This window comes from Solenopsis invicta, chromosome 11 (assembly GCF_016802725.1).
Source record: "Solenopsis invicta isolate M01_SB chromosome 11, UNIL_Sinv_3.0, whole genome shotgun sequence".
NCBI lineage: Eukaryota > Metazoa > Arthropoda > Insecta > Hymenoptera > Formicidae > Solenopsis > Solenopsis invicta.
Window position 1 is genome coordinate 94532 of NC_052674.1, and position 22846 is coordinate 117377.

General features: G+C 34.4%; 1 protein-coding gene across 5 annotated transcripts in view; it reads right to left on the reverse strand.

The window, feature by feature from the left end:
* LOC105198813 overlaps window positions 1-22846 on the reverse strand; it is a 45309-nt gene that overhangs the window by 12642 nt on the left and 9821 nt on the right. For all 5 annotated transcript variants that reach the window (XM_039454706.1, XM_011165653.3, XM_011165654.3 and 2 more), the window contains 4 exons: window positions 16194-16567; window positions 10500-10570; window positions 477-574; window positions 282-405 (listed from right to left, as the gene is read on the reverse strand). In XM_039454706.1, coding sequence (XP_039310640.1) covers window positions 282-405; window positions 477-574; window positions 10500-10570; window positions 16194-16380 — 480 coding nt within the window. In that variant the 5' untranslated portion in view covers window positions 16381-16567. The remainder of the gene's footprint in view (window positions 1-281; window positions 406-476; window positions 575-10499; window positions 10571-16193; window positions 16568-22846) is intronic.

Here is a 22846-nt window from a genome sequence, read left to right on the forward strand (position 1 = left end):
TCTTATTAAGTGATATAAAATGTTGAGCTATTAAAATATCAATAACAAAATCGGTACTAAACTTGAATTTTAATTCAAGTTTACTACTTGAGTGAAAATTCACGCACAGCAGCAATCCGAGATTAATACCGAGCAAAGTGTCTATTAACGTCGCGATGTAACATGGTGCTCAATTTAAACGCATCGATATTCTCCATCGTTTCACTAGTAAATTAAGTTACTCTGCTGCGTTTAATCGGGTTAAAAGCTAGATTTTCCAAGAGAAATCACGAGAAACTCACGTCGATGTCGGCGCACGACCAAAATCTGTAGCTGGAGCCCCATTCCTCGGCCTCCCGCAGCAGCCTGATGGTGCAGTCCGTGCAGGTGAAATCTTGAGGCAGCTGCACGGCGTAGCTCTGTGCCCTGGAAAATCAGAAATGTCAGACTTAATCAAGTAATCCGGGATCCGGGAGGAAAACGTGTCGCACACTTACGTAGCATCATCCTCAACAAACTCGCTGTTTCGCGTAATGGGCGTCAAGTCGATCAGAGGTCTGTCGTAAAAGTCTAAGATCTGAAGACGAAAACCTCCCTGAAAGAAAAACACATGAACAGTGTTGAAAGAAAATATTTATGAAAATGTATAATCCTCTATATCCACAGATAAAAGATTCAATTATTCTATTATTCTTTTATACACATGTCAAAATAAAATTGATATAAGGACAATAATAATTGGTGTTAGGAAAAAAATATTTTATTCTTAAATGGAAAAATTCTTAAATTAAAAAAAAATAACTTTGGTGCTATTCTATTAATTTTCTCAGACAGATTTAAATTATACAATGAAATTTTGTAGCAAATCTTATAATCCTTCTGATTTAATAATAAATTGTGATCTAAAAAAAATTTGAAGAAGTAGATTTTTATCTAATAAAATATTGTATGACAAAGGTTGACAAGAAAGTTCCGCTTTGTAGATACCAAAAATAATTCACTCAAAGTATGAAAGGCCTATAAAGACTCGCTTTACGCAGAAGCAAAAGCCGCTAGGTTTTCCGTAAATTCATTAATTATAATGCATTGAATGCAAATCCTTCTTATGAGAGAGCATTTGTGTGCACAGTCCCCTGAACGGTGATGTCCAAAATTGTACAGCAGTTAATCATGAATTATTGTTATAACATCAAGCAAATTTTTATTCTTAAAAATTTTTAATTTAAAAATACATAAGTAAAAATTTATGTTATTATTTATGTGTTACATTTATCTCAAGACAATAAATTAATCTTATTTAATTCGATGGAGAATAGAAATTATAGATCTCATCTTAATATTGCTTTATTTTTAAATTAAATAATGTTGCAAAAAGATTAAAAGTATAAGAATATTTTTAGTCTTATTATTAAAACTTTATGGAACGTAGTTTTTCTATTTATTAGTAATTCAACAATCTCAATAAAAATCTCATAATTATATTTTTTAGAAAAGATTTTCCCCGGTCAGTTATTTTTTACTTAATATTCTATTTACATGATTTCACAAATTATAATGTTTATTTAAAAAAATGTTCTACTTAATGCATTTTGTATAGTGCTATCAAAAATACTTTTTCCTCTAACATTTTTGTGTATTGAATAAATAGCAAAACTGCTTTTCATAGAAATCTTTCTGAGAATATTGCACATCTGCAACGTTTATTTTCCACAGGTGACTATAAAAATATTATTAGTAAATTCAAGATTTCTATGCATTAATTTAATTACACTTAAAAATTGAAAATGGAAGTTTATACATTGATTACAAAATTATAATATTTTTTATCATTAAAGAGGTTAAACGTTGAAAAAATCAAAATAAAAGAATACAATAAAATATCGATAAATCCTTCATTTACAAAATACTAAAATTAGTAAAAAAAAATATTTTAATAATGATAAGACGATGCAATCTTTAGAACGCTAATTTCTTATTTATTATTAAATATTAATTCATATATGTTATTATTTATTATTAAAATCTTTATATTATTTCAGTTTTCCTTCACCCAAATCTTAAATCTTGACATAATTGACGTGCCATTCAACGTTAAAGACAGAGATTAAATAAGAGTACGGATTGTATTTTCATGTGGAGTAGGATGCACCTGTACACGTATCTAGGAAATAAAGAGTATACTCCATGAATCGTGAACTGAATGCCCGTCCATCCATCCATTTCTATTTTGCCCATTCATGCCATTCCGTTAAATTTATGACTTTTTTTCCATGAGTTCCGCAATAAATGACACATCATCAAAACGAGGCAACGCGGTAGAGCGGCTTCGATACCAGCCAATAGACGGAATCGATGCAAGCGGAATCTGGTCGTTCGATTTCTCGATTTTTTTTTCTCATTGAGTTGCAAGAAACATCGCGAATGATTCGTTCCGTCGCCGTCAATTGGCCACGCTATCTTCGATAAAATCAACAATAACAGATCAGAATTTCTCCACTTTGAGTTTATTGGCACAACTAATGTCATTATTCTATCATTTTCATCGACGTGTTAGCAACCATTAATAACTGTATTAAATTAATAACACATATTTAAAATTAAATTTTTAAAAACAATGAGAAAAATATCTTCAAATGTAGCGAAGTCCAAACCAACTAAATTTAGAAAAAATAAAAAATAGGTCTTATTATTTATTTGTAATCATAACAAAATTAAATACTAATTTTAAATAAAATCTATTTTTATGCTCATTTTTGACCTTCTTTAATTAAATTGCTTTATGATTGACTATTCGTTATTACTTAAGCAATGTAACATTTTCACAAAAATTGCAGTTGTAATTGAAGATAGCCAATTCGTTTTGATAAACTGTATTTTGTCCTTCAGTCGTAGTTAACGACGAAGGATATGTAAATTAGGATGATCAGGACAATGTTGAGGTTTAAGAGATTATTATGAGTTTTTCTTTTTACAAAGATTATACCGGTGACCACAATAGCGAATGTCGATTCTGAAAGAGAGAAATTACACGTTGCACACCTCGATTAAGTTACAATAGCATCCGCATGGCTATTATATCACGATAATCCTTACGTTGTCGCTTCCTACGGACAGCAGGACGGATACGGATGTTACTCAATAGCGTTTATGAACTTGCATCGGCCTGCATACGAACCCACCACGCACTTTTCTAACGGTGCTCGAGGACACGATTATAAAGAATCTCACGATGTCGCAACCGGTGGCGCATATCAATCAGTCGACCGACCCGCTTATTAGACCTGCTGTCGTTATGCTGCCGTCACTACTCTCGCGGACACCTCCGCGAGTCGCGTCGCGCGCTCTCAATTCGGGACACGTTTCATAAACCGCCAAGTGGGTGTTGCAAGCGCGTGATTGCGAGGCGCGTTTGCGCGTAAACGTTAACAGAAACAACGTGACTGAAAAGTGCCGTTCGCGCATACGTTTATAACGTGACTCCGTTTATCGCTATTAATCGATATCCTGATGACGCCTGAATGCGGATATTTTTGTAAAAATTCGTAAGATACGCGGACAACATGATTTTGCTAAAGTATCCAAAAATTTAACTGGATACAGATCTGAAAATTTTGTTAGGCCATCCAAATAATTATGTTAAACTCTTAGACTAATTGCTAGAATGTCAAAATTTTTTGCAGCGTTGCTCGAACATCCGTCATAATTATTTTGATGATCCAATAAAATTATTTCCAATCTGTATCTAGCTAAATTTAGATACTTCAACAAAATCGTTCTTTTCGTATAATAGAGAAAAGTAGCCAATAATGGCATAGTCTTCTTAGAACGATATCTCCTTAATTAACAAAATGCACCGAAAAAAGAAACAGCATCAAATATTAATACTAAATTTAAACTAATATTCTATTTAATGATTATTGTTTCATATATAAAAAATTATAGTCTCGTTTATATAATAAAACAATAATAATTTTGCTTATATATAATTTAATCTTCTCTTTAAAAAATTTGATAATCTTAAATTTCAATAATATATATATATATTTTTTTTTTATTTCAATATAATATAATAGAATTATATTATTTTTTTTTGTTTTTACAAAAAATTTTGCATACAACAAAATATAGCTACCTATTATCGATTGCTAATTTTTGATGATAAAACTTGAATATATTTCTCATAATTTTGACACAAAAATAGGAATTAAGATTACAAATTAAATAAATTACAAGCCTTAAAACAAGAGTAAATTCTATAATCTCATCTTATATATCCTTAAAAAATAATTTTAATATTTCTATTAAAATTAAAAATATCTGTTACTAAATGATCCTTTAAAAAAAAGAATTTCTGTTGAAATTAACATAATTTTGGTTCCTAGCTATATTAAAAAAAAAATTTTACAGATTCCCTTTAAAAATAATAAGAAAATTCTTAAGCTGATAATACAATTTTATACTTAATAGTTTTTAATTGAGAGGAGGGGGGAGAGTTGGAAAAAATTAATTTTCTTAACGTGACCGTTATATTTATCCATTGTATTTTTCGAGTAAAATTTACTGATTTTTATTTTCAAAACATCTAGATTCAGATTTTTATCTTATGATTTTTATTTAATAGATTATTGAATATCATGTGCCACCTTTGATGCGACGAGCATTCGCGCAACGTGGATACAAAATCGGTGGCCGTTTCGTCGCGAAACAGCGGTGTTTTCCCCCTTTTCGACAGGTCGTCGCCGCGCTGCGAAGGAGAAAGGGAAGCGACGAAGAGCCGCGGTGCCTGCGTGGTACCGCTTCGCACGGCGAACACACCTGCACTCTCAGCAGGCACGGTTGTTATTGTCGAATTTTTCTCGTGCCGCGGATATTTTCGCGGCGGTGGAGAGAGAGAGAGCTGCCGAGCCGCCGGCGGCCAAGATTTCAACCTGTCCCTGTCGTAACGTAATCCGCGCGGATGTTCATTGCGGGTGTACCTACTCTTACATCTCTTTGCATCGCGAAATCTTCCTGCGGATGATTACAAGATCTTGCAAAATTAGAAGCTCTTTCTCCGCATTTTTAACTGCGGCGACTATTGACATTTTCACGTTATATCTTTTAACAGAGAGAGAAAGAGAGAAGGGGGAGGAAGGAGGAAAGGAATATGCAATTCACTCATGAAAGAAGTGTTTCATTTTAAATTATTAAAATGTTTATTTTTAGTCTCTATTTTTTTAAAAATTTAACAATTTTTAGTATTAAATAATGTTAGATTCAAAATACTAAAACGTTTAAAGTTGAAACATTTTTAACAGCTTCAAATAATTTAGTATTTTAAATCTAAACACCATTTAAAATTAAAGCGATTTTTTTTTAAATAAAAATAAAAAATAAAATATTTTAATAAAATTAACACTTTTTTAAGAATTTTTAAAAATATCTATTTAATATGTATATACACTTCCTCACAATATTTTATTTTATTAAAATATTTTATTTTTATTTCTGTTTTTTAAAAATGTTTTAATTAAGGTTTTTAATATGTTAATACATTAATATTTTAATAAATTTTACTTACTACGTTTTTAAAATTACAATTCAATTCTTGGATTAATCCAGTGTCGATTTTTTTAACGAATTTCACTCTTTCTAATATTTATTGTTAAGTGCCTGTGGAATTAATATGAAGTCTCTCCCACGGTTTTTTGAAGTTTACGTATAGATATATTGTCCATTGTTCTATTATCACGTGTATCTCTTCTGATGCTTAATACATCCTGGATAATGCAATATTTTTTTAAAAGAGGGATAACTCGACTTTACTCTTACATTTCTCCGAGAGTTGCAACGAGAAAATGTAAATATTGGCCGATAATTGAGCTGCAAGGACGAAAGTCGCTCTCGAAAACGAGCCGGTGCACGGCGTTGAACGTTCGCTCCATTTCGCCGCACGCTTGGCCGGGCAAGAGAATCGCGTTGCGCGTTTTGCACGTTGAAGCCAAAGGCAAGGGACGACGCCTTCGTGTTCGAGCGCGATCGTCATCGGCGACGACGTTCGAGTTACGGTACCCGGCATACCGATCTGTTCTACCTCAGAGGTGCTCCAGGCACCGCGTCTACGTGTGCGAGGCTGTTCGCTCGCCTGTTTGCCTGCCTCCCTATGCCGCCTCTATTCGTCCTACTCGTAGATCTACATGCCTACGAGGAGACCAACGCTCGTGAATAATTCAACGCGCGTCACCTTGAGCGACGAGTGCGCGTAGGCAGAGAGAGAGAGAGAGAGAGAGAGAGAGAGAGAGAGAGAGAAAGAGAGAGAAGAGAGCCTCTTCGCGCCACTCAGCACGTCGTCGTCGTCGTCGCCTTTGTGATCCGCTCCTTTCCTTTTCGTAGAACCACGTGCGGACAAATTCGTAATGTTCTGCGCGCGGACGGCGTCGAGTGTCCGAGTGCTCGTTACGTTGAATACGAACGATCCACGACGGCGATTATACCGTCGAGCACGACGAGCACGTCGGACGAGCGTTTTCCCCCCATTTGCCTGACGATGCAGTTAATGAACAATGAGGAAGCTGTTGCTATTATTATTATTATTATTATTATTTATTACAATGCTTGCGCCTTTTTACTGCGGTAGACACGTTGAAAATACAAAAATAAATTAAAAGCTCTTCATTATCTTGAACTGTAAGAACGGTTACACTCGTTAGAAATATGAAATAAGTTATTGCCTTTAACTTGTGACGTTTTAATGATTTCTAAGCCTTTCAATTTGATGGATTTATATTCATAGCTCTGTAAGAATAGCAAAGAGATTTGTAGACGAGCCTCTTCCACAGCTGAAAAGTTTATAAAAATCAAGTTTACTAAATGGATGGTCCTGCAAGTTTGATGCAATGCATAAGTTTTCTTAACATATGACAAGAAAAGTAACACAAGTAGAAAATGTGAAATGTGCAGGAGTCAGAAAAGAAAATTATGCACAGTAGAAAGTATTTTGTATTTATGTTACAACCAATCCTTGTTAAAATTTTTTGTTGAATTTTTAATATATCCGAGTGTTAATTTAACATAATATAATTAGGTTACTTGAATATTTTATGTTAAATTAATATTTAACTTAAAAAAAAATTATTATAGGTGGATAAACAAATAAAAATGACACAAAACTGTCTAGAAACATTTTCAAATTTTAAGATAAATGAATAAAACGTATATGAATTTTTTACCCGTATATATTTTAATATTAATTATCTACAATATTATTAAACACAAGTTAAGTAACTTCCAGCTAATTGCAAATTGCTTATTTCTTCAAAAGTAATGTAGATATTAATTTTATTTTAGATTTCCAAAAACTTTTTTTCCGATTTGTGCCATTTTTCTCGACTTTTTTAAATTTGAATTTAACTTGTATTGACTTTCCCTGATTGAAAATCATTGTAAGATTACTATACCAATCACTGAACAATTATTAATAAATAACTGTTTAAGAAAAATATAAAAATGAGATTTCAAAGTAAATCGTAAATTAATAAATATTTTTTCCCTAATTTTCATGTAAATTTCACTGGAAAGTATCTTTTACTTAAAAATGTAATTATATTAAGTTCTCTTTATTTGTCTATTGGCTGATCGTATTTCAGAACACAAAATCCGCACATAAAACAAAATTCAAAAATTTCGACTCGCGTCATCTTTCTTGGGAACGTGTGATGTATGATCTAACTCCTCGTAATAGCGCTTTCTGCGAAGGCCTTGCAAAGGTCTCTCTCTTTTTGATTTTAATAAAAGAAAACGCCATGTCGCGTTTACGGTCCTGTATAATTCTCTGATAACATACAGTATCCCCTGTAATTTCCGACGCTTCACCCACCCTCCCCCCGTCCATGCTTTCCACGAAAGCTCGTAAAAGTATCTTTCTCTCTCTGTGTCTCGCTTTCTCGCAATGAAAGAAACGAGAAACGACACAAGAATTGATTTTAATAGAGCAAGGGCCATCGTTTACGGCCTCCTAAAGTTTTGATAACACACGGCGCCTCGTTAATCCCACGCTTGACGATCAGCTAAAATGCTTTCTCCGAAGCCTCGTAAAGCTTTCTCCTTCGGTCGACTTCGATCATAGTAATCGCGCATTCGATAAGATTGCGCATACAATCGATGAGCAATTTAAATTCAATTTATTCGGATTTCAATCTAGATTCTAATCTAGCGCCGAGAGTTGCATGAACTTTAATTTTAGTTGTCTAGAAAGCCTACGCCTTGGAAACAGACGGCCGTCATTATAGCCTACTATGTAACGCGCGCGTTGTAAAAGGGTTAATTACCGAGATATAAAAAAACAGACAAAAGAGAGAGAGAGAGAGAGAGACCTCGGAGAGTGCGGCGTTACGCGGATACTCGCGGAGCACGAAGAAGAATGCTCCATTATGCTGAACGCGTTTTACGCCCGCGTCGGCCGGGGACGCCGCAGCCGTCGTCACGCCGAGCCTGGAAAGTGGTCGGCGCTACGGAGAAAGTGGTCCCGATGCGATGTAATAAAAGGCACGGTGCGCGATTTTATCCTGTCTTCACGTAACCGCTGATACGACTTTTAAGCAGCCGGTAGCCGCCTCGAAGTGCGGATGTGTAACGCGCGGCGAGTTTAATGCCGACGGCGATGGTGACCGCCGGGCTGTATGTGTGTATTATATGCGTTACGTTTTGTTTTCCTTTCTCCCTCGCGCGAAAATCCGCGAGAAATCCGTGCGAGATATTTCGTGCGGCACGAGAGGCCCGGCGGTGCGATGCGTTGGTTAATTCATTCAGGAACGGGTTTCTTTCGTTTCATAGCGTTTCGTATAGCGAGCGAGTAGGCAACGCGATGCGAATGAAACGCAATAAGATAATTGGATATATATTGTCGCAGAAATAAGATAAAGCAGAAATTCTCCACGCGTGTCTCGGTGCCAGAAAATTAAAATGGAAATTTTAATACCGCAAAGTAGGCATACGTCGCGCACGATGTATGCCTACGTTGAGTCAGAGCAAATAAAATGAATGTCGTTGCTGTAAAATATTCAACACGTTAAAATTCCTCGAGTCTATTTTCGGTATTCATGAAATTTCCGTTACTCCCGCTAATTAATTTTCTGTCGACGACTCGTAAGACCTTTCTTCGTATTGTTGCAACGTTTTAGCAGTTCTAATACATATTGTCTGAATTTATTTTAAAATTATTACACGAAAAGAACAATTTTGCTGAAATACAGATCTGAAAATAATTATGTTGAACTATTAAAAAATTTATATTGAACGTTTGCTACTTGCTAGAATGTCAAAACTTTTTGCACCAGTATCATCAATTCTGAACGTTTTGAACGAATTACTCAAGCATGATGACACTGCGGCAAACAATTTTGACATTATAGCAACCAGTTTAAATATCCAATATAAATTTTTTAATGATTCTACATAATTATTTTCAGATCAGAATTTCAGCAAAATTGTCCTTTCTGTAAACGTAAATCAATTTTTATTAAAATTGAAATATTTGAGAGAAATATTTGCGTATTTACCTCCCCGTTTTTGAATACCTTAATTGAAACAAAAATTGACTTAAGTTATCTTTTAAATGACTAATTTATATATGTACATAAATTATTTTGGATTCCGATAGTTACGCGGAAAAAAACAGTTTTGAATTATTCCAAACTTTAGTAAATACAGACATGGAAATTTTGTTGAATCATCAAAATAATTATGTAGAATGCTCGAGCATAATGAGCTAGACTGAAAAAAGACGTTCTAGCAACCTATTTGAATATTTTACATAATTAGTTTAATGGTCCAACAAAATTATTTTTAGATCTGTATCTAGCTAACTTTTTAGAGACTTCAACGAAATCGTTTTATCTGTATAAGAACCATGAACCTAAGACCTATAAAGCCTAGCACTAAATAGAACTTAGCACTTTTACATTTATCACTTAAAAACGTCTTTACGTTTTAAAAGATATATATATCATAGGAAATATGTAAAAAGAGGGACTGGAATATTAGAACGAGAAAACGAGAAAGTATCAGAAGGCAGTAACGCGTTGTCTAGTGCGACAAAAATTTGTGACGAATTAGATGCAAATTAAAGATAATTGTGATGTTGAATAGCAAAGTGTAAATCGTAAAGAATTTTGTTTTCGTGATTAATAATTTTGAAACTGATTAAAAATATAATATTTAATTGCTTTGTTATTTTATTTTTAGTTTTGACCTTGTTATACTTATAAGCGTATGTCAAAGTTTAAAAATTTTGTGTTTATAAACATTCTATGCGAAAGATACATTATTTTTATAAGTAATTGACATAACGATTTCATTCTTATTTAGTTTATTTCAATATCTAAATAGAATTCATTTCATTATCATAAATAGAATTTAAAAAAAAATAAATCATTCCGCTCAGGTACCTCAGTTATTTTATTTTTTTTATTTATTTTGCTGCACCTTAGAGATCGCGTATAATGCGATAAAAATCTCAAAGGATTCGTGAGAGCTTTACTTACTCTGTGAGGATAGGCGAGGTGCCACGTGACGTTGAAATTGCTTCCTGCCAGTAACGACGTCTTGACGTGGCCTGAAAAACATTTCAAATATCAAAATTAGACTGTGACCGTAATTCCATGTATAAAGTAAGACAATGATAAATGGCTCCGCGTTCCGCATCATCGGCGATTAATTCTGAAAATTTGTCGCCATTAAAAGTCGCGACGAGGCCTGGTGCTGGCCTCGTTTCGGGTCTGTCGCAACCTGTTCCGGAGGTCACACGTATCATGTCGATACGTCGCGATCCAGAGACACTTCAGAAATATTCCGTCGCAGGACATTTCTCGTCTATTAATTTACATTCCAACCTTCTATCGAGCATTCCTTCGAATCGCCTTTCGAATGAAGCGAAATTTGAGAGCGAAAAGATATACCAGCTGTAGACCACGTAAAATTTCACCGCTCGTCTTAAGAAAAAAGCTCACGTAAAATAGACCTTCTACGTGCCTAAACGAATTTAACCACGCACACACGTTTATCGAATGTTCGCTGAGCAAATATTTTGCCAATTTGAGACTTATCGATATTTCGAAATAGGCAAAAACATGCAGAAAGAACAATTTTACTGCAGCATCTAAAAATTTAGCTAGATACACTGAAGAAAAATTTATTAAATTTCAATAAATATTTATTCAAATAATACTAATAAAATATTTATTAAATGTTAATATATATTATTTAGTACAAGAATCACTAATTTAATTTAAGTATAATTTTATCTTATAGAATAAATATTTATTAAACTTTAAGAAGTTTTTCTCTCAGTGTACAAATCGGATAATAATTTTGTGATGGGCCATCAAAATAATTATGTAAGACATCCAATAATAATTGCTGCAAACAGTTTTGACATTCTAGTAACTCAGTTAAATATCCGATATAATTTTTTTAATGATTCAACATAATTACCTATTCTCAGATCTGTATTTCAGTAAAATTATTCTTTCCACGCAGGAATCAACAACGCGGGACGAATATCTTCTCAGTGCAATACAATCGTGATATTCACATAATTATTTTTTACATCATAGTTTTCACTAAATACTTTTTTTTATTACGATAATTACTTCAGAAACAAAGGGAACGATCTCGTACCATAGAACGCGCCAAATTCGCGAAGCTTATGCATTAATTTAATAAAAATGCAAATAACTGATTACCCTCCGGTACTTTTAATCAACTTTTCCGGTATTACCGTAATAGCGGCCCCTTCCGCTTCCCCAAGCTTCTCCGGAAGGAAAGCGGTTCTTCTCTTCCACTGACCGAGCGGAGCCGTCGGAGCGGCTCGATTAAATTATAACCGTGGAAAGAAAAATTTATTGCCGCGTTCGCGCAGCCAGTATGCGTTAGCGCAATCGTAGAGGCAGTCAAGTCAAACCACGGCTAGCTTTAGTCATTACAATCCAGAATTGAATTGTGAAGCAAAGCAATATTAATAAAAATCGCGAGTGAACGTTCTGGTAGATTTGTACCTGCAGAAAAAATTTTTAGATAGCTTTTCCGAAGACATAAATTTGTCAGCATTATTTCTTAATCAAGCTTGAAATTAAAATTGAAAATAATAAACACTTTTTATCGGGATAGAATTATACTTTTTTCTGCTGTTTCGCAGCGCATTGCTCAATTTATTTGAGGATGTATGGGTCATGTCTCAAAACATTAGCAAAAATATAAAAATTTCGAAGAATATTCTAGTATTACATTTGAATGTCTGTGTAAAATTTGAACACGATTCTCTTATTGGTTTAACAGTTATTTAATTCTTTGCTCACTCTTGATTCTTATGTAATCGCATTTTGCAGTGCTTATTTGTATCACTACCAATTAAATCAAAACTTTCACATATACTAATAAAACTCTAATAAACATTTGTACAAAAATTCATCTAGATCCATTTAATCATGTAAAATTTATTTAAAATTGCAGCAAAATATAGTAATTTTCGCTGCAATAACCATTATAAATCCAATTCTTCATTGTTTTCTTCTTTCTAGCTAGTTTCACGGCCAAAATTCGGGCATTCACAATCAAAATTTTTAATTGTTAATTAGGAAAAAAAATAATCCCAGAGAAATCTTTAGTTTTAAAACTTCGATAACTTTTAGCTCGTATTGTAACCGAAACATCCTTAAAAACTTAAACGTAAAGTAATACAATAATAATTAGACTGCGTAATCGAATGGTGTCAACAAATGAGAAAAAGATACGATCGCAATCTTTTAATTCGACAATTATGGTCGACGTAAAATGTCGCTGCGCAACCACACGCACTTGTGTAGCGTAACGCGCGTTCGGGCCGCAATTTTCCACGACCGGTTACGCGACTTTTTCGCAATTTCGTGTGACGCGTGAGAGAATAAGTGGCGTGGCACAAATTAATCACCGCCCCGATAATGAGCGAGGAGGTGGTTAAATGAGAGCGCAATGGAAAGAAGTCTCCACGATGACGACTCGCCGTCTCCTTTTCTCGGGCTGACGAATAATTTGCGTTACCCACACGGGAGAGAAAATAATGATATCTCTCCTCTCCTGTCGCTTACGTAATTCGCGCGGTGCCATCTACGGCGTGGTCTTAATTGCACTTTCGCAAGGAAAAATGAGGGGGAGGATAGGAGGATCGATGACACCGAGCAAGGTAATTGCTCGACCTGGCATTGCTGCGCGACGAAACAATGTGAAAACGCCGAACGTAACGGTTACGATTTCCTTTTTCTCAGCTTTCCATCCCGCTGACTTTGTCGTTAGATCGAGTGACGGTCCAAAAGAAAACTAGGGAAAAAATTTAGAGACTCAAGAGAAAGAGAGAAAGTAAACAATAAATTCCCCCCCCTCTCTCCCCCCCTCTCATGGTTTTTCGAGATACACTTCTTGCCGCGAAAGTGTTCAAAAAGTAAGATCGATTCTTTGATTTTTAATTCTTTTGCTGTAAGCCTTGAAAACGAAGAGATGGAAATATGAAACCCTCAGTATTTTCTTAACTCAAAAGATTAAATGTCTAATTAACTATCAATGTTACTGTCACATCGTATCCATCTCTTAGATTTTACGTGCGTTCAATCTTGAAATTCTCTGAGGCAAAGAAAGGTTGTATTGCGATCATGAGTAGAGTCACTGCACCATGTTGCCGAACAATTACCAATAAATAATTGTTTAAGAAAAATGTTAAAATAATAAAACTTAAAATAATAAATTGCTAATTAACTGATATCCTTCATCGGGTTTACAAATCGATGATCAAATCAGTATTGATTATGATTTTTCTTACTATTTAATTTGATGACGATTAGATCCTTTATTGATTTTTTACACAGGGAAAAATTACTAAATTTTAATAAACACTGATTCAAATAGTATTAATGAAATATTTACTAAAAATAAATATATATTTATTTAGTACAAGAACCACTAATTTAATTTAAGTATCACTTTTTATAGAGTAAATATTTATGCACTATTAGTGAATATTTCATTGGTACCATTCGGATAAATATTTATTAAATTTTAGGAATCTTTTTCTCAGTATTGATGTTCGAGAAAAGATCACATTATCGATATTGTATCGATGTTGATATGTATAGACATATCGCTTTAAAATATAGAAGCTATCATGCAAACCAATATCAACCAATTATAGATGATTGGTTGATATCATATTCAAGTCAAGTCCAATATATAGAGATGCTGACTTTCGACTTCAGTATGATATAAGTTGAATGATGACTAGATCGTCGACGTTTACATAATACTTTCCAGATATCGTGATGAAATCTTTGAAATATTAAATTGTTTATCGATTTACATATGATTTCAACTTGATCTTAATATGATATTCATCAGATTTTTTATCTGGATGACTTGTGAACTTAGGTTCATCTCATTTTCATAAAGATTTGATTAAAATCTCATTTTTCTATTTGAAAATATAATCATACTAAGTCATTTTCACTTGTTCAGTGACTGATGCAGTGACCCTATCACGGTCAGTTTCGCTCTTCCCGTTAATGTATATGCGGCCCTGAGTATCGGCGGTTAGGTACGCGTAAAACATGAAAGGTAATGCCCGCGAGTACCGAGAGGCTCGCGCTCCCTTCATGCAAGCCGGTGAAAGTCGCTTCGAATCGGACTGACTGGCGGCGACGTCGGCGGGCTATATCCCCCCAACGGGATAGTGGGAGATCGAGCGTTCGCGTTAATGTCGTTTTCCCATAGAAACCCGTGCCTCCTGCGCACCGTCGCTCCATGCATTCAACCATCCCGCTCCCCTGCGCCGTTCCGCCGGAGCTGGAGACGAGCGCGCGATTCTTCTCTCGCGAAAAGCGCCTTCGCCGTGATTTCCGGAGAACGCAAGGCACTCTCGATGCCATCGACGGGCTTCCGACAGGGAACTCGAGTCCCCTGTCACGTACGTATTACATATACATTTCTATCTCCCGTGCGATTCCGCCACGAAGGTTAAGGTATATATTTGAGAGACTATTCGAAACTATATTACTATTGTTTCGCAAGATATTTTTTTATTACACGTTCTGTCTTTCAAAAATAACTACAAATTTAATTTTATTATTAGCAAATATATGTATTTGACTTATATGCTTTAAATATATTTTTTTTAAAATCCGAGGACAATCGAGTCTCTCGATTCATTTTTTACAAAATATCTATTGCATTTACTTTTCAATATTTAATAAATGTTTTTTTCAAATAACACACCGTGTCGCATGACGAATCGTCGGATGATCCTCGCTGAACTTTTCGTTCAGGCCGTTTGATATTTTGATTAAAAAGAGAAATGTGATTATAAAATAATTTCCGATATTATACATGGATAATTATGATGTATGATATGCAATATTGACACACTAGGCTATTTTCTTTTTACAATTTTTAATCATTGTAAAATGTAGTTTACTTAGCAAATAATAATAAATTTATTTATAAATATAATAAATACAAATAAAAATGCCATGGGTCTCACCGATGTGGTCATGGGTCAACCTATGCGGCGTGGTGAACAAGTCACCTAAAATTAATGCGCGACACGGAATGTGTTAATAAATTTCTTCGCTAAAAGGGGCGTAAGTCCAAGTTACGTAACTATATATTAATCTCGGTCAGCAATAAATGCAATAAGCCTTATGAAAATGACTAACTGTAGTCAAATATTTTTCTCACATTCAACTGTGATTGGTCAATTCCTTACGATTTAAAACTTCCCAGATAACACCAAAATCTAAAACCGGATCATAAGACTGTCTTTAAGACTATTTGTGGAAATGTGTCTTAAAAACATCTTTTAAACTCTGTTATTTGTGCTACTACATTGTAAATCGTAACTAAAGGAATCCTAAGACAAAGTCCTTGATATACGTTTGAAAGCTGGGATCTTCTAAATCGGAATTAGTGTGTTATTCGCTGAATGACAATAAACAGTCTAATTTCAATGCTACATTTATAACTATCAATTAGTTTTTCAGTGATAGTATTGATTCTGATGAGAGTACACTCCTCTTAATCGGAATCACTGAGTGACAATGAATGATTATCACAGTGATTATACCACTGCAAATCAGTAAGACTTCAATGATTCAGATTTAGAGAACACCGTACAGGCGGACTAATATGGAACAATAATAGCAATTAATTAGCAAACTCACCACGCGGCATGCCGCACGGTGCCGGCGTCCTAGCATTGTCCAAGAAGTCCAGATCGTAGTGCCTGGCACGTGGAAACGTCAGAGCCACGTGAGCGTGGGCAGTGCGCCAGGACGTCATCGTTACCAACGTCATCAGCAGCGTCACGAACGACGCGAGGAGCGTCGGGCGTCCCGTTCTTCGCGACATCCTTCCGTTTTTCGCAAGGAGGAAGTAATCTCTAGCAAAAAAGTGACACGCACGGCGTCCTTCGCGACACGCTTCCGCGTCTTCCACCAGCGATTTCTTTTTTCACACACCCGGGATGCACCTGCTGTTGAGCCCTTTCGTCCTGCCCATGTGCGAGTCCAGTTCTGCTCGCTTCGGCGAGGCCGATCTGAAAGTCGAACGATGAACTTTGTTATTTACGATTGATCTTCGATCTCAATCGCCGTTCGATCGCCGCCGAGTGATCGGCCAACGGCCACGGCCGCACTTTTCTCAGGATCAGTATCCGGATACGAAAAGGCGCGCGTTTACAACGCGATAAATGTTATTAGTCGATTCTCGTCTGCATTAACATCAAATGTAAAAAAAAACGCAACTCGCCTACAAATTAAACTTGCGTTAATTAAAAGATCAGGATGATTGACGTAAAGAGCGCAAACAGAACAAGAGAAACTTACTCACGAAAGGATAATTTTATTGGAATACAACCAGAAAATAGTTATGTTAAACCATTAAAAAATTTATATTAGATGTTTAAATTGTTTGCTATAATGTCGAAACTTTTTGCAACAGCATCATCATGCTCAAACATCTTACAATTATTTTGATAGCCCAACATAAAATTATTGTCTGATCTCTATCTAGCTAAATTTTTAAATACTACAGTAAAATTGTTCTTTCAGTGTTGAATATTATAGAGTGAAAATTGAATTGCTGCAGTTTTACGAGTAATTTGTCATTTTAATAAGAGTAAAAAATCACTTCTATAGGAAGTCTTAGTCGTGTGAGCGCAAATCCTACTTTAATTTTTATAGAATTTTTATATGACAGATTGCTCGAATAATTGCACAAGCTCAATTTCTCTTTGCGAAATTTAGAGAGCAAGTTTATGGTTTTTATAAGATTTAATTTATTTGTCGAACATGATCGACAATGATCGACAATGAACCTGATCTATTCTATTTTGAATAACTCGATCATATAATCTTCTCTTAAAAGTAAGAAGGTAAACACAGTGAAAGTTTCGCGTGTCAAGGTATGATAAGAAGTGAGAATTTTCACATGAGTTTGCTCGGGTAACTTTTTTTTTCGGCACGCGAGCACGTTAGATTTGAATGGAGGAGAGATTCGTGTGTGAGAGACGAAAAGGTGAAAAGTGGAAACGTTCACGTTGCAGATTGCACGATCGACTGCCTGCCTGGTCGCATGTTAATTCACCCGTTCGCGAACACGCGTGGGAAATGGCTCATGTGAAGATGGATTCCTGTCTTATGCGAAGCATCATCTCGCAGGACGAAGACGCACAAGTGCCGTAACCTTGCCGTCACTGCATTTTATTCGCGATTACGCAACACGCTTCGACCTGTAACACTTCATTTGATTTTATAATGCATTAAATTATAATTCGATGCGATGTTTTATCTTTAAATAAATGAAAAATTCTTGCCTCGAAAATTATTCTCGATATGATTAATGCATAACTAAGATTTTTTACAAATAATTTTTGATTTTTGTGTGAAAATTTTCCAATTACACATTCGCAGAAATATTGAAAAATCTAAATTTTATGGACTCAATCATAAATCTAATTTTAACATGTAAACACATTCTATATCTGATTGTAAGTTCAGGCTTATTGTTCTCTTAAATTTAAATATATAGCATTTCCGAAATTGCTATTTGTCAAGAAATTAAAATAATAAAATAAAAAATTGTTTTTGAAAAAGTAATTGCGCTTTCATAACTGCGCCCTCATTCTTACTAGCCTTTTTGAAAGATTATTTGTTAAATTACATGAATCTTAATTCGAAATGTAAAGCAGAATCGAAAATGATCGGTAGTGAACCGTTTGGTGAAAACGTGTTTTTGGTAATAACGAAATATTTAGATTTCAGCGTAGATAAAAGGAACGGATTCAGTAATAGTGAAACATCCATATTTCAGCGGAAGCATGCCACTGGAGCAAGAAGCGCACCTATATAAATACATTCTCAAATACGCCCGCTAGATCTTCGGTAGCTTTCGCCGTGTTAGGCGTTCGTTTCTTTGCACAACTTCGATGTCCGTTAATCGGCGATGATGTACGTCGGCATACCAAGCGCGAGAACGTAATAATTGCAAAATAAACACGTAACGAGTGGATCAGAAGAAGAGCCTGACGTACTCGAGGCGGTGTGGAGGAGGCAGATTGCAGAAAGAGGAGGAGGTGGTGAAGAAGCGTACTTTTCCTCGACCTGCTATCGATTCTCGCGATCATACTCGACGAGCCGGGATCTTACGGATCGCATAATTCGAAGGATACCCGCGTCTCTTACATGAGCGACCTCTTTGCCACCACCACTACGTCCTACTCCTCCGCTTCCGTTGGTGAGGCAAGTACATACGCGCACAGAAGGAATTCCGAGAGCAGTCGCCAGAACAAACGGAAAGAGAAAGAAGAAGGCTGAACGTGTTTCATGCTCGCACGTGGAGAGACGTCGTCGAACAATAAAAATTATTAAATTTCGCAGCGTGAATCATCCTTCTGACACCTCGCGGCGCTCTCTTGGCGATTCGCGGCGTCTCCTTTGTAAAAAAAGCGGTGCGCCACATCATTTCTAAATGGATGAGATGACTGACGTGGAACTGATTATACCCTTCACGTCCGAAATTTCTTCATAGTTAAAATATAAAAAAAAAACAATTAAATTCTTATTTTTCGGACCTTTCTGCCTCGAGTTTCTTCGGCAAGTTTTAGGAACTGCTCTATTAATATATGATTTCATATTCGAACAGTCTTTCTTTCGGTGAAAACATTTTTTAATAAAAATATCGCTTCTGATATAAAAAAATATTCAAGTTCTATTATTTATTACATTACTTATTAAAATTTACTATAATATTGTATCTTGAGATGGCTCTATGTGAGAGTGACAGACTCGTAAGTCAAACTTACACATTCTATATAAACAAATTTTTAAATTTGTAATCTTTAGCAGAAGTCAGAGAAATTTTTTAGATCCATCTAGGTGACGTATAGAGATTGATAATCCCACCCGCTCCCATTACTACTATTACTATTACTACTTATATCTCTTTCCGATATTCGGCGTTTATTTATATCTGCATGGAAAGAAAGAACATTCTTGTTTTGAGAATATCCTTATTATCAAAATGTTAAATATGGAAATAAGAACATAGTGAGGCCAATAACAAGCACATTAATGTGATGTATTTAAGATGTGTTATTAACCATAAATATTCACGACAGTGTAAAAAAAAATATATAAAAAAGCATTACGTTTCTATTACGACACAGTCTTCATCAGCAGCGATAAATAAATAACTAAATTCATTAATAATTAGTACCGGGTGAACATAATTAAAATAATAAAACTCAAGATTATCGTTATCAAATCCAATATCACAATATCGACAAAATAGCCAATCCGTGTGCAATTTGATCCATTCAATGATTAACATATTTAATGTTGAAGCGTTACAATAAAAATGCATATTAACTGTTTAAATCGGTTTTAATGTTGGCCTCAACATAACAATAACATATTATTTTAATCGCTGGTAAAGACTGCGTAATAAGAAATATAATGCTCTTTGTTCTATTTCTTCTTATATTATTTTCATGAATATGTAACTACGATTAATAAATGGCATTCTAAGTACATCACATTAATTTGTCCATTGTTCGTTTTATTGTTTCCAATATTGCTTCGCATGACACGAGCTGTTTATTCATTACTTATATTGAAATGAAATTTATATATTGTTAAAAAGACGTAACTTGCTTTAGAGCTGAAATGACAAAAAATTTTATCTAAAATATATTCAGATTATTTAATAATAATTTTTGTCTTCTATGAGTTGAAAGAAAAAAATATCGAAAGAGAAACCTAACAGTATTTCCAAATCAAGAATTAAAATTTTTTAATAATATTATCATCAAAACAATAATATATTGTGCTCTTTAGATAACTCTTATAATATTAAAATTAAAAATTTTTTTGTAAAAATTTAAAATTACTAAATTTTTTGAAAGATATTAAATTATATATGTATGTATAATCAGGATTATTATTGTTTCATATATAAAAAAAGAGTATTATTTGCTTATATAAGATTCAATAACTGTTAAATAGAATAATATATATTAGCTTTAGTTTGATACTAATGTTTCTTCTGTATGTGAGTCATACGTGGAAGTAATTAAAAATTAAACCGGGAAAAAGTACAGAGGAATTTACTTTCCGATAACGAGGATTAGACACACAATTTCGCAATGTAAATTCCGGCTCGATTTATTTCTTATGGATATAAAAACATGCACTTTTCACCGCGTACGTTATTCGTTGCGCATGGCACGCTCATGAGTCATCGAAGTCGAGATACCGCCGCACGTAGGAACGTGCGTATACGTCCGCATCGATGTGGCGAACAATGGGTACGCTGCAGCCGCCAGCCGGTAATTATCTCATCGTTAACTCCTCTTTCACGAGTCGCGGACGTGAGAAGCGGCTACCGTCGCGGGAACCATCCGGAGTCCCCCGAAAAGTTTCTCGATAACACTTGCGAGCATCCAGTCGACTTCGTTCGTTTATAGTATTGACGGTCTAAATAGATAAGAATATATTTTACTAAATAATAATAGGAGATTGAAATATATAAAAACACAAGTAATTAATGATGAGCCTTATTCGATAATAACTTTTTCATCTATCTTCATGTTAATGTTTCTTGTAAAATTTTATATATCTTTTCAGGTTCATCAAACTGCGCGCCAAATAAATTTTCCATCTTGAAACACAATTAGAATAGCAATGTCATTTTTCATTGATAATCAGTTTAATAATAGTGATATTAACAAGCATCTGTCACACCCTTCTTCTCCATCTTCCCTATATTGTAAAGAATTTATTGCCAAAATTAATATACATCTCAGGAATCGAACTTGGAACCCCTTTTGAGGGCGAGTGGTGTCTTACCCACTTCGATCACTAAAGCACGTGGTGATATTTATTGCAACAACAGTATAATATTTAGAAGAATTTGGGTGAAAGGAGGTGACAGATGTGTGTATTTGTTAGCATCATTATTATTAAATTCATTATCAATTTAATATCATGACATTACTATTCTTGTTCAACTTATATCTATGTTTCAAGATTGAAAATTTATTCGCAGTTTAAGGAACTCGAAAGAGTATCTATGTATGTAAAATCACACAAGAAATATCAGCACTAAGATGCAGCTATGACCGAATAAGACTCATCTATAATTAGATACCTTATTCATTTCGTTCGAAGAATATCTCTAGCACACGTGACAACACGTTCATACATCAAGAAGATGTGACAAACGCGACACATTTCGTGAGGAAACTCTTTCTCGTCGAGTTCTGTCACGCGAGGGTAGTCAAACGGCGTGAAAACATCGCGGATTGAAACCATCTGCGCGTTGCATAATTTGCAACTGGAATGGAACCGTGAAAATGCGGCGCATCGAGGACGATCTTCCCATCGTAGTGACACATCGAGCGACGTCGATTGCGTTGAAAGGTCTTATTCAGGAGTCGGATTTCCCCGTGGGAAGTAACGCGAGAGGAATAGATACGCGCGCAGCACGCGGCATTGTTCCCCAAACTGGAGGCAGTGAGAATGTACCGCGGCAGACTAATTGGTGAAAAGAAAGAGGCTTGTCTGCGTAATGGATAATTAAGAATTTCGCAGCGCGTGTTAGACCTGAAGCAAATTTTTGTTGAAAGAGACGAGAGAGCTTCTGAAAGATGCCTAATTGGAGAAAAATATTTTTATAGTAAAACGTCTCGCGTGGATGTCTAATTAATAAGAAAAAGAATGTCGACATAAAAACTAATTCATCAAGTTTCATGTCAAACTCTATGTTAGACTTCTCATTAAAATCTTATTAAAATCAATTTTAAAAAACATTTTAAATATCAGAGAAAAGTCCTATGAGGGCCAACGCAATGTCTTCGTTTGCTAAGAACGTTTTTCGTATTCCTCCCTATAAACGCGTAATATTATTTTTGTATTAAGTAATATTTTTGAAATATTAATAAAAAGTGGCTATATGTCCACTTCAAATAATATTATATAAATATTACTTGAGGAGTAAATATTATAATTTTATTTACTTCAATATTTTAAATTATCAAGAATATTATAAATTTTAAATGTAATAATTATAAAGTGAATAAGTATGAGAATATTTTCTATTATACATAATAATTCACATTAATGTTTTACCACAATAATATGCATAGAACATTTTCATAATATTCCACGGATATTATGTAAAGACGGATGTAACATTAACACAATATTTCTATAATATTAAGATAATATTAAAAATATTGAATAATATTCTCGGAATATTATTTTAATTTTTAATAATATGTGTATAATATTCTAAGAATATTATGTGCTCATAGAGA